General features: G+C 42.3%; 1 protein-coding gene across 4 annotated transcripts; it reads right to left on the reverse strand.

Moving 5' to 3' along the window:
* Nucleotides 1–299: 299 nt before the first annotated feature.
* Nucleotides 300–11,349, reverse strand: c3h17orf67 (chromosome 3 C17orf67 homolog). 4 transcript variants are annotated; one of them, XM_041933582.1, is made up of 4 exons: nt 11,279–11,349; nt 9,970–10,070; nt 1,377–1,510; nt 300–554 (listed from the first exon to the last, which is right to left on the reverse strand). In XM_041933582.1, the coding sequence occupies exons 1-3, from the start codon at nt 11,331–11,333 to the stop codon at nt 1,394–1,396; spliced, it is 273 nt and encodes a 90-aa protein (XP_041789516.1). In that variant the 5' UTR covers nt 11,334–11,349; the 3' UTR covers nt 300–554; nt 1,377–1,393. The 4 variants fall into 4 exon arrangements, 2 of the variants coding, with proteins under 2 accessions (XP_041789516.1, XP_041789515.1); XM_041933581.1 differs by having other exon boundaries at nt 1,345–1,510; XR_006006731.1 differs by lacking the exons at nt 300–554; nt 9,970–10,070; nt 11,279–11,349 and adding an exon at nt 2,355–5,638 and having other exon boundaries at nt 1,395–1,510.
* Between the last annotated feature and the right edge of the window lie 2,429 nt (nt 11,350–13,778).

Raw genomic sequence — 13,778 nt, forward strand, 5'->3', positions numbered from 1 at the left:
CGCTGCATCAGTGAGTGACACTGAAACCAAATGCAGAGGCACAGACATGGTAAAAATGAAACTGCTTTCTTCGCTTAGCTGATTGTCGGAGGGTTAATTATGCAAATACGAGCTCCTCTTTCAGGTTTGATGCGGTAAATCCCCTCTGACTAAAATCATCACGACCTCAAGAGCAGGTCTGCAGCCTTCAGCCTCACCCCCGCCTCTGAAAAATCCGAATAATAATAATAATAATAATAATAATAGTAATAATAATAATAATAATAATAACAGCAGCCATTATTGTGCAGTATAGGCACCCATGCATTTTGATTTATTTGTGATTAATAGATTTTACTCTGGGATGATACATGATGCACAATTAAGAAAATAAATCGCATCTACTGATAATAGCACGCTACACAGCTGGATCCGGTAGGAAGGATTATATGCATGACCATTTATTCAGTAGCCTTCACTCGGTCATGTTTCAGGAAAGAGAGAGATCTTTTTTATTTTTCAAGGATTTTCATCGTTGCCATCGTTGAGTCTCCGCTGTCACTCCTGGTCCTTTACTGTGAAGACAAACAGGAGAGACCGGTTCAAACAGTGGAAACTGATCAGGTGATCAGTGTGCATTATCTGAACCTCCTCATCATCGTTCATCATCATTCACAGTGGGTAGAACAGACAAAACATCTGAGACAGAGTGTGATTGTGTGATTCAGGTGTTTAGCAGGGAGATGTATTCATTTATACTGTACAATAAAACATGACTAAATATTTCCAAAGCCCTTTTTTTTGTCAAGTCCCCACAGCACTTTGTTGTTTTTGTAGTTTTTTGTAGTCTTTTACTTTGTACAATGAAAGCTTGAAAATGTGAGAGAAGTGTTGAATAAACAGTATTCCTGCAGATGTCTCTTAACAATGAATTACTACTGATTTTAAACCCACCTGAGTTTGAAAGGGCATGAACAAGATAACTGACGGTGTTAAAATACGACATGACAGGAGCCTGACTGTGAAACTGCTTACTCGTCTCTGAGGTTTCCTGCTCTGCCAAACAGATGTGATAAAATCACAGAAAACAGGAAGAGAAATAACATAACAGCAATGAGAAAAAGGACTAAAGTAATTCAGCATGCAGAAGAGAAGCTAACAAGGTCAGAGAATAAAGAGATTCAGGCGTAGATGAAGATGATCTTTACAAAGCAACCATTGTTTGTGTCCTTTTCAAATGAAAATGTGACATTAGATAAGAAATCTGTAAGTCCTAACGTTCATGGAAGTGTGGAGAAAGGATTATAGGCCTTATGTTGGTGTCTTGCTAGTACTGATGGTGTTGCTGTGTATGTGCACACACACTTTTTGAAGTGAAAGTGGAGACTTGTGGTGACCTGTGTCATCGCCATCGTCAGACGGGGTATCCGTAGTTCCTGTCACAGCGAGGGTAGCAGTGGGGGTTGAGCCAGTTCTCAAGGTTGGTCTCCTGGGCCCTCTGATCCAGAGCCTGCATGTGGAGCAAATGCTCCTGGGGGCAGCAATAAGGTGAATAAGGCGGAGGTACCGACAGATGAAGATAAATGAAGAGAAACCACAGGACAAAGCTGATGAATGTACATGTTGTACAAATGAATCTGGATGGTTAAGAGGGGAGTGACTGCACCACAGGACTGATTCAGAACAGAAGCTCTCTGCGTCAGATGTTTGCATCACACCACAGCAGCACAATAAACAGCTCATGACAGCACAAAGTGAAATTACAGGGTAGAGCTAAATGGAGGGAAACAAATTTGGATCGCACGCTGATGAATGAAAGCATTCAAAGCAGCACAATGCACAAAGGCATGAAGAGAGATGACTTTAGAGATACTGCTGCGTCACGTGTGCTGTGGCAAAGGCTGAAGGTGTACAGTGTATAAAATGATAGGATCATGATTACATGAGGTGATTCAGATTGTGATGCATAAAGACACATCTGTAATATATTTAGTAAAAAAAACTGTTTTCATCATTTGAAGGGCATTAAAAACATTTAAAGACACTTTTTAATTGATTTTAAAATTGAATTGAAATGATAACTCAAGTTTTATCTATCATACAATGTTCCTGCACAAGATCTCTGATGACTTAGCTTTTGGGTTATTTTTTGTACTGTAGCTACCAGTCGAAATTATGGGAAAGCCAGGACTGATGGTCAAATGTCTTTATTGAGGTCACACACTTATTTGCAGTTTCGCAGCCGTAACTTAAACATAGGACCAACGTAAGAGCTAAACAGAAACAAAACAGAACACAGAATTACCATATTAGCTTGTCTCATAAACCCTATGTCTCATTTTAACCGTCAAACATGGAATATGTCATTACTATACCTTGTTGCCACATTCAACTGGCGCTAAATTCCTTGATATTCTCACGTTTTTCTTTTATACCCTTTTATCAGTTCTTTCTCCGTATGTCGTTACCATCGTTACCGTGTGTATTTACTTTTTTTTGTTCGCTACGCGCGTTGGGACCTTTTCAAAATAAAAGACTTCCTTTAACACAGGAAATGGCATCATACAACACAAGACGTACATTTCAAAATAAAACTGAATATTTTAACTAGGATGAATTTGGGTCATTTACACTCCCACCAAATTATTAAATGTTTTACCAACAAGTCAACTTAAAACATAAATAATTTCTTAACATGAAATGACCTTTTATGGAACACATGTACAGTTGAGCCTTTAGTTTTATATTTCACTCATACTTAAGGTGCTTCTAGCAACAGAACTAACTTATGAACTGGGCGTTCTACCACAGATGCTTTGCCTATACGTTCACCTCTTTTGTTCAGATTTTTATCTCCAAGGAATATCTTGGCTCTCCTGACAAGTCCATCTTTATCTACCACAGTTTCTGAGACTCTTCCCAGTCTCCACACAGATCTTGGCTGTGTTTCATCCGTGTCCATCACGATGTCACCTGTTTGGATATTTCTCTTAGGTGTGTGCCATCGTTGTCTGGTTGTGATGTTATGGAGATACTCCTTCCTCCATCGGCTCCAAAACTGTTCAGCCAGATATTGCACTTGGCGCCATCTCTTTTTTCCATATAAATCCTCTTTCACAAACTTGCCTGGGGCAGGTAATGCTGGGGTGGCTTTCATGGTGATGAGATGATTTGGAGTTAGGGGTTCCAAACTGTTTGGATCATCCAGGTTGTCTGTTGTAAGAGGGCGACTGTTCACGATTGCAGCAACCTCATATAATAAAGTCCTTAGGGAGGAGTCATTGAGTCTACCAGGAGAGAGTAAGAGTGTAGACTTCAAAACATTTCTTACAGTCCTTATTTGTCGCTCCCATACTCCACCAGCATGACTTGCATGTGGTGCATTAAATACAAAGTCACATTGGTTTTCTGCAAGGAAGGTTGACAGTCTCTCAGCATCAACTTCCTGGAGTGCTGCATTCAGTTCATTTCTGGCACCTACAAAGTTGGTACCCTGATCACATTTGATTTGTCTGACTGAGCCCCTTAATGCAATAAAGCAGCGTAGACCATTGATAAAAGCATCAGTTGACAGATCCTCTAACATTTCAACATGAATGGCACGAGAATAAAAGCATGTAAAGAGCAGGCCATATCTTTTGTGTTCCTTTCTTCCTTGTTTAGTCAGGAATGGACCAAAACAATCCATGCCACAGTGTGTAAAAGGTGGAGAAGGTTCAATCCTTTCTTTTGGAAGATCGCTCATCCTTTGTCCTTCCACAGGTCTTCTTAGTTTCCGACAAACCACACACTGGCGAATGTAGGATGTAACACACCGACTTAATCCTGGGATCCAATAGCCACTGGATCGGATTTCATTGACCGTGAAGCCTTTACCTTGATGTTTAACCCTTTCATGACAGTGAGCAATTATCAGTTTTGTGATATGATGCTCTCTGGGAATTACTGTTGGGTGCTTGCATGAGCTGGGAAGATTTGAACAACTGAGTCTTCCTCCCACCTTGAGTACACCATCTCTGTCTAAAAAGACATCCAGATGATATAGTTTGTTGTTCCTTGGTAGCCGGTTCTCTTTACTTAATGTCTTTATTTCTTCATGATATGCTTGTCTTTGTAGATCTCTGATGATCACAAGCTTTGCATTTTCTCTTTCACTCACAGTGGAGTGTGCACTTGACTTATCCTTTAGGAGTCTCCGTCTGAGACGTGCCACAGCGCTCACAACCTGAGACCATGATGAAAACTTCACCAGACGGTCGGTGAGACTCACTTTTCCAGTCACAGTTTGCAGTGCTTGAACCTTTTTAACTTCTGGGTCCCCGATTGGAAGTTCCACAGTCACCTTTGCTGGAGGATGAATTTTTCTTTCCCACAGGAACTGAGGACCCACAAGCCAATTTGATGACAGCAGTTCTTCCACTGTTGTTCCCCTGGATGCATTATCTGCAGGGTTGTCATTGGTGGAAACATAAAACCACTGCTCAGGCTTTGTACTGTTGCGAATCTTCTGTACTCTGTTTGCAACAAACGTGTGAAAACGTTTTGCTTCATTGTTCAGATATCCCAGGACGACTTTGGAATCTGTCCAAAAGAACTCTTCCACATCACCATACACTAGCTCTTCTTTGAGCATGTTGCTCACTGTTACTGAGACTGCTGCTGCTGTGAGTTCTAGCCTTGGAATAGTGGTCACCTTAGTAGGAGCTACGCGAGACTTACCCATGATGAAAACACAGTGAACTTCTCCTTGTTTGTTCAAGAGTCTCAGATAAGTACATTGTCCATAACCAGTAGTGCTCGCATCTGAGAAATGATGCAGTTCCTTTTTTACCACTTCTCCGAAGTTATCAGGCACATAACATCTTGCAATGTGTATTTTCTCCAGATTGATGAGATCCTTTCTCCAACGCTCCCACCTTGGCTTCAGATGCTCAGACAGAGGCTCATCCCAACCAGTACCACTGTGACACATTTCTTGTAAGATTCTTTTCCCACTGAGAAGGTAGGGGGCGACAAAACCAAGGGGGTCATATATGGATGCAACTGTGGACAATATTCCACGTCGTGAGGGAGGTTGGTCTTTCAGTGTGATATTGAATGTAAAACAGTCTTCTTTAATGTCCCAGTGAATACCTAGTGCTCTCTCGATTTGCTTCTCACAGAACGCAAGGTTCTTTGTTGTGCTGTCTGTTGCATGTTCTGATGCTGGTATACTGTCCAGAATCACACTGTTGTTTGACACAAACTTGTGGAGTCTCAGACCACCTTTAGCACACAGTTCACGTGCCTCTTGTGCCAGTTGTATGCCCTTTTCCACTGTCTCTGTGCTGGCAACACCATCATCTACATAAAAGTCTCTGGTGATGAAGTGTGCACCTAAAGGATATGTGAGTCTGTTCTCCTGAGCCAGATGTTTTAATCCATAGTTTGCACATCCTGGGGAAGACACTGCACCAAAGAGATGTACTGTCATCCTGTACTCTTGTGGTTGTGCACTTAAGTCTCCATTTTTCCACCATAAGAAGCGGAGGTAGTTACGATCACTCTCTTGGACTTTAAACTGATGAAACATTTTTTCTATGTCACACATCAGCGCCATTGGATTTTTTCGGAAGCGTATAAGGACACCAGTTAGATTGTTCATCATGTCTGGTCCAGACAGCAGGTGCTCATTGAGACTGGTTCCATTATGCTTAGCTGAACAGTCAAAAACTACCCGCAGTTTTTCTGGTTTCTTTGGATGGTAGATGCCGTGATGTGGGATGTACCATTTCTCACCAGGAACTCCATCATCCTGAACTTCCTCCACGTCCCCTCTTTCGATGATGTCACTCATGTATCTGACATAATCTTCCTTGTACCTTTCATTTTTGCAAAATTTCCTTTTCAGATGGCTGAGTCTGAGTTCTGCAAGCCTTTTGTTATCAGGCATGTATGGTCTTCCCTTAAATGGCAGTGGCATCTCATACTGTCCATGTTCATTTGTTCTTATGCCTGCCTTAAGTTTGTCGAGGAAGATGAGATCCTCCTGAGACACTGTTTTATCATTTCCACTTACTTCCTTGAAGTCACTTTCTAATGCCCGAATTGCATCCATGGGAGTTGCTGGAGGGATCTCTTTTACAGCAACACGATGACAAACGCTGTTCATCAGACTTGTTTCGAGGTAAGGAACTGAACTACCAACTATGCTCCAACCTAACTCTGTCTGAACAGCATAACGCTTATTATCTTTGCCTAGGATTACTTGTCTAGGTGCTGAAGCTCTGGAACAGTTATAACCAATCAAGAGACCTACTTCACAACTGAGGAGGGGTGGGACTTCATCTTTGATTGGTGACAGGTGACTCCAGCATTTAGCTGTTTCACAGGTAGGTATATGTTCAATGTTTGCAGGTATATGGTCCTTTGTGTATGCATCAGGGAGAGGGATGTGCGTTGCTGAGCTATAGCCCCTCACACGGAGACCAGATACCTTTTCACTGTTTACAACTGCATTTTCTCCCATCATTGTGGTTAGTTTCAGTTTCACTGGACAGCTATCCACGTGCAGTTCACGACTCACTTCTTGTTCGATGAATGTGGTGTCACTTTGTGTGTCTAACAAGGCATAGACAAGTTTTTCTTTGTATGGGTTTGCAACAGATGACACCCACACTGGGAGAATCATTGAAGTAAAAGCAGAATTTCCTCCTCTGGCTACATTAAGTGACATAACAGCAGCACCTTCTGCTGTGTTGTTTTGTGTTGCACTGTCCATACTCACATGCTTTTCTCCTTTCACATATTTGATGTAGTTCTCATCATGAAGACTGGTCGGGTGCCTTTTCATGCAGATGTCACAGGTGAGGCGGTGTCGACAGTCCTTTGCACTGTGACCTTGTCTCAAACAGCCATAACACAGTTTATTGTCTTTGACATATGTTCTTCTACTTTCTAGTGACATTTTCATGAGGCTTGGGCACTTGTGAAGCTGATGTGCGTTTTGACACAACATACATGGAGATCCCATGTGTGCTCTGGTTAATGTATGCTGATCACTGTGTACAGTTTTTGTATTGAATACACTTGCCTTATTCCTTTTAAAGTCTTTTAGGTTATCCTTGTCAGGACGTACCTCAGAGGAACGAAGAGCCTGGATGGAGGTGATTGGGTTGCATGCAATTTCTGCTTCCAGTCTCAGAAATGTAGCAAAATCCTTGAAGTCAGGGAAATCTTTTCCTTCCATCAGGGCCTTTGTCACCTGGCGGTTCCAACTGGCAGCTGCCCAGTCAGGCAACTTCTGTGTCAGTTTTTGATTTTCTTCACAGTCATTTAATATTTCTAGGCCCTTTACATGAGGCATCGCTAGCAGGCAAGCATTTGTGAAGTCTGCAAAGTTTCTTAGTCCTTCAGCGTCTTTAGACTGTATTTTTGGCCAGCTTGATAGTTTTTGTCTAAAGGCTCTTTGAATAGCAAAAGCCTGACCGTATCGCTGATTGAGTTTTGTCCAAGCATCTTGATAAGCAGTTTCATCATTTCTGAAAAAAGTGCCTTCAAGGCATTTACGGGCTGGGCCACTGACATACTTCTTTAAATAATACAGTTTATCTGCAGCAGAAATGGCCCTTTGGTCTATCAGTGACATAAAGGAAGCTTTCCATTCAATGAAGTGAATTGGTTCACCACAAAACACTGTTGGCTCTGGCATAGGAAGTCTATTCATTGCAATGCTGTCCTGCAGAGCTTGTGCTAGTTGAGCGACATCAGTGGACGCAGACAACATGACTGTCTTAGATGGGTGTGGTGCAGGGGGTTGAGATGCAGAATTTAGGCTCACCTGCTCACTCTTGACTGATTGGCCATCATACATTTGTATTTCTCTGTCGTAGGCTTCCAATCTTGCTCGAGCAGCTTCCATATCCTTTCCAGCCTGTAGACGCTCTAGTTCAGATTTTTCAATTTCCAGCACTTTCTTGTGTTGCTCTTCTAGAGCTTTAATCCTTTCCTTTTGCTTTCTTTCCTCTTGCACCATCTTGTATTCTGCCTCTTTTGCAGCCAACTCTGCCGCTGCCTCGACTCGTCTTGATGCAAGGTATGAAGATGTGGAATGGCTGGTGGCACTTGAATGTGCAGCCGTAGAGCCATAAATGGAATATGCATAGTCGTGATCGAGGAGCTTACGCAGTCGACATCTTTCACGTTCTGTATCAAAATCTCCATCAATCCCTGACAGTCTTTCAAAAATGATTTTCATAATGTCACCAGTTACTGCTTCACATGCATCAATCTTTCGCCTCAAGTCAGCAGTTGGAGCCGTATGAGCTCTTATTTCAGTGTATAGTTTCATAATGTCATCTTTTCCCTTTTCTAAAATGTCTGCAAATGATGACAAGTCTGTTTCAGATACATCTGACTTGAGCTTTTCTCTTGTCTCACGTACTTGAATTTTCCATTGTTCATACAAACTGGTAAGTCTTCTTTCCTTTTTACTTACTTCTTCCCTTTGAAAGGCAAGCATTTTTTCTGTCTGTGTCTTGGTACGTTCAGAGCGGCGAGGTTCATCTGCCATGCTCTTGGTTTTACACTGTAAGTCAGCTAATGTTTTTTCTTTACACTGGATCGTTTCCTGTATCTCTTGCTTTGTATGTTCACTTGCATTTTGAAGCAAACCTTTATAATCTTGAATCTCCTTTTGCAGAATAACAATTTCTTCATTCACATCCTTTAGGCTCACCAATGAGGCCGTTGTTCCCTCCATTTTAGTGTAGCCTTCCTTTATCCTTTATCTTCCTGACCAGCGTCTGCCACCGGCTGTCCGTTGTGGTTATGCAGCTTGAGACCGTGGGACCACGATGTGCAGCATGGCGGTGGCGGGTGGTCAAGCTCTTACTGTAGCTACCAGTCGAAATTATGGGAAAGCCAGGACTGATGGTCGAATGTCTTTATTGAGGTCACACACTTATTTGCAGTTTCGCAGCCGTAACTTAAACATAGGACCAACGTAAGAGCTAAACAGAAACAAAACAGAACACAGAATTACCATATTAGCTTGTCTCATAAACCCTATGTCTCATTTTAACCGTCAAACATGGAATATGTCATTACTATACCTTGTTGCCACATTCAACTGGCGCTAAATTCCTTGATATTCTCACGTTTTTCTTTTATACCCTTTTATCAGTTCTTTCTCCGTATGTCGTTACCATCGTTACCGTGTGTATTTACTTTTTTTTGTTCGCTACGCGCGTTGGGACCTTTTCAAAATAAAAGACTTCCTTTAACACAGGAAATGGCATCATACAACACAAGACGTACATTTCAAAATAAAACTGAATATTTTAACTAGGATGAATTTGGGTCATTTACATGTACTATTTCTACTTTTCTATTTATTGTTTGTAGCACTGGTTTTAGTTGTCTTTCTGATTTTTGTTTTGTCATGTGGCTTTAATATCCAATGTCAACTAAGATTTTAAAAAAGCACATTAGTGAATTATGAAATGATGAGATGAAATGTTTTCGAATGATACTGACCATTTAGCATTTATAAGCAATAGAATACATTTAGCTCATATTACTCTAATACACACTATATTGTAGTTTTAAGCAGATCTAAGGTGTTTTATGCACTGATTAATGTATTTGCAAACAACTGCAATTCCCCATCCCTAATTGTGTGTATGAATGCTTAATGACAGAAAGTGATTATAGTATAGCTGCATTTATATATAATGATATGACCTCATTAGTTTGGAATGGAAACCCAACTGCATGTGTATTTATAAAACACTATGAATTATTCTGTGCGTATTGTTCATCATTGATTTACAGTGAACACAGCAGTAGTGGATGAGTAGTGTTTGTACAGTGCTCATGAATGCTGAATAGAAAAGTTAACATAAAGTGTCACCCACACAGCTACAGAACTCAATATGATCAATAGTCAATAGTCAGCGTCCACCTTGTCTCGGTGATGTGTCCGCGCTCCTTGCTCGGACTGAACCTTACCCTCATTGGCTCATCAGGGTGGCCGGCCTTCATTGGACGGTCCTGCCTCTTGCTGCGGAGCAGCTGCTTAGCGAAGCTCTCCTTGATGATCGGGTTGGCATCTGAGGGAGGGAGATAAGAGTTTAACTGAGAGGAAATGTTTACTCTCATGTCTTGTGATACACACGTCCAATTCTTCTACTGGTGCTGAGGAGGACAAGAATCAATAAAGTTTATAAACAGCACATAAAATAGATAAAAGAACACAGATGGGATTTTGTTCTAATGAGTGTTAGCAGCTTCCTCTGTTTTTACGTCCTCTCAGGACTGCTCTGACTAAAACTTCGGCCTGAGTTATTTAGTTATTTTTGTATGAACGTAACAGCTGTTTTCTTGCTGGCTGGGTATTGGCTAATCAGGATAACATTCCTCTCACTGGGAGCAGTGTTCAGAGTCATGAATAAACCTCTCACCACTATCTGCTGCTGGTGAGCTGCGGCTGACCTGATCTGTTTAGCTAGTCCATGAGAGGCTGTTTATTCACCAACGCAAGCCCCAGGGGAGCTGCTTACACACACACACACACACACACACACACACACACACACACACTGTCTCCCTCTCTCTAACCCCGGCCTGTATTGGGAAGCAGGGTACTTGGTGGAAGGTAACAAAGTGCCCATTCATCCTCTTCACTCCCCAGGGAGCCTGGCCCATGAAGCACGTGACCCCAGCAGGCAGCCAGGCTGGCTTTCTCCTCCTCTGCTGCTGGAGGGAGCTGTTGCGAGTGAGCCCAGCTCTGTCAACACAAGGCCAGAGCTGCTGCTGCTGGTGGTGGTGGTGGTGCTGTCTAGGCCCTCACAGCGACGTGGCAAAACATTCACACACATTCTCCAGCTATCTCGTTAAGAAATGCTGATTTTACATGATCAGAAAAATGAGGAATTGTAACAATTTGTGCAATTTGATTTTCTGTTCTGAGCACAATGCATGGTGAGATTAGATCAGTTGTACATGGAAATGCAATGGCTGGAAAATGTAATGGTGGTGCAGAAGAAAAGGTGCAAAGATGCATCCAAAATAATGAAACACTTTCTCTTCTTGGTTATATATAGTCATGCAACAAAAGAAAGATGCAATTAATTCATGCAAAACTACCCCGCATGAGATCATCTTTATTCTGTCAGGTCCTTATCTAACTTCACCTAAATCCACAGACAAAAAGTATTCATTTTGTCTGTGAATACTTGACAACAAATGTCAAATGTCACCCCATAATTCTCGTGACAGGCTACTGCTCTCCTCGGGTAAATTCCTGAGAGTTTCCTACCTGTGTAGAAGGTCAGCAGGACCACGCAGAGCAAAAACACCACCAGTCTCGTCATCTTCCTCACCTTTTTCCTGCCTGAGCCTTCTGTGCTCTGAGGTCCCTTCCAGAGTCCAGAGGGGGTGAGGGGGGAAATTCTCCTCCTCCTGCTGCACGTCACCCACATAACTCTCACATACCTGCTCATGTTACTGAGGAGATATTCACAATAAATCACACTTAGTGATGACACATTTACTAACACAGAAATATCATTTATATCCCCTCATGTTATGCCCCTAAAGTTACGTGATTACTGTGGAGGAACAATTAAAAGCACCTACTGTATGAGGTCCACTGAGGCAATAGCTGTCCACTAGGTGGCGGTGCAAACACTCTATGAGATGGTCTGATATTATGTATGCTTGACTTTTTGAAAATAGTTAATATTTATTTATAGCCCAACAATCTCTCTATCTGTCTATCTCTCTATCTATCCATCTATTATTTCCAATTTCATAAATTACCAATTTGTTAGGATCTGCACCACTTCATGGGAACTTGGAGGCAGCAGGGTGCGTACACGCTGCACAGAGAGAGGTAGGTGGGGGGTCAGTGGAGGAACTGTTCCTCCATTAATCACTTTGCTTTGTTTATGGCTGGTAGTTGTTTGATTGCGTTGTTACAATTTTCCCACAGTCCTCTGCTGTTACAGTGACGACATTTCTCAACAAGGAAAAGTTTTATGTCACTTTAAAATGTCAACAATTTATCTTGTTTATTTATGTGCTTTGTACGTATGCTACTGTTTTAATCACTTAACAACCTTTATTGTTTTTAGTGTTTTATTTATTTATTTATTTCAGTGCTGGTTTGCTGGTGGACCCCCAGTGACAGCCGATGGATGACGTCATTGCTTCCGCTTCCGCTTCTTGCTGCGCCCTGTGCACGGGCTGTGCATCTCCAGTACCATGCGCACTTCGATTAAAATGCCGTTTTGATTAATTCCTGGCGCATATAAAGCCCTTGTTCCCTCTGTGTGTGATTATCTAACACGCCCTGAGCTCACGCTGCAGCGCAGTGCGCATGCGTGCTGTGGTGCGGCCGCGATCACGTCAGGCGCTCAGAATCAGAGATGAGAGAAAGGGTGAAACTTTTTCTCGGTTCGCTTCCGCGTCGTCAGACAAACAGGAAATGACTCATTTTGTTACTGCAGTTGCTGGAAGTCTGCTGCGGATTCGTGCGTCTCAGAGCATTCACAAACACATAAGAGCTGATGTGCAAACCCTCTGACACCAGCAGCTGTAATGTTCATGTTAAAGAGATGCATTTGATGAGGTTTAAGTGCACTTCGCCATCCAACCACTGGTGGAAAATTCAAGATTCAAGATTCAAGATTCAAGATTCAAGAGTCTTTATTGTCATTGCACATGTCAATGAAATTTTCATTGCAACCCCCATGTTAGATGGTAAGAAAGATAAGACTAGAAAGAGTGAATAAAATTAAGATAACTACAATAAAATAAAATAAACCAACATGCAATAAAAAAAAAATATTCGTGAAGCAATTAAAAATATACAGAATGAAAATATACTTAGGCAATAAAATATACTAAACAATAAACAATAAAATATGGAAGTGAAATGTGCAAACAGAATAAAATATACAAGCAGAATGAAATATAAAATATACACAGTGAAATGTACCGACAGAATAAAATATGCCAATGAAACTGAAATGTGCTGATATACTAAAATGTATATAATTATAGTATATGTGTGTACATAAAAGTCAAGTACACAGAAGGTGCAGGTGGAGGTAGAGGTGTAGGTGTAAAGTGCGGTGTGCAGTGTTCACAGTTCACACAGTCTCTCACTGCAGTGAGGGGCTGCTGGGGGTGATAGCTCTAACAGCTCTGGGGAAGAAGCTGTCCCTCAGTCTGTTAGTGGTGGTGAGGATGTTCCTGTACCGCTTTCCTGATGGAAGCGGTACAAACAGTCTGTGGCCCGGGTGGCTGGGGTCCGTGGCGATGGATCTCGCCCTCTTTCTGACCCGACCTTCATATATAGAGCCTAGGTCAGGGAGGGGGCAGCCCACGATGCCCTGTGCAGTTTTAACCACCCGTGCCAGTTGTTTCCTCTCCTGTGCCGTGCAGCTGCCATACCACACTGTCACACTGAGGCAGAGGATGCTTTCAATTGTGGCCCTGTAGAAGTTAACGAGCAACCGAGAGGAGAGTCCAGCCCGTTTCAGCTTCCTGAGGAAGAAGAGCCTTTGTTGTGCCTTCTTCACCAGGCGGGAGGTGTTCACGGACCAGGAGAGATCAGATGTGATGTGGAGGCCCAGGAACCTGATGTTGTCCACACGCTCCACCACTTCTCCATCCATGAGGAGGGGGGCGTGATCCGTCTTCCTGGACCTCCTGAAGTCCACAATGACCTCCTTGGTTTTCCCTGTGTTCAGCACCAGGTTGTTGGCTGAACACCACTGGGTGAGCTGGTGTATCTCCTCTCTGTAGTGGGT

Source organism: Chelmon rostratus, chromosome 3, assembly GCF_017976325.1.
Source record: "Chelmon rostratus isolate fCheRos1 chromosome 3, fCheRos1.pri, whole genome shotgun sequence".
NCBI classification, from domain to species: Eukaryota; Metazoa; Chordata; class Actinopteri; order Chaetodontiformes; family Chaetodontidae; genus Chelmon; species Chelmon rostratus.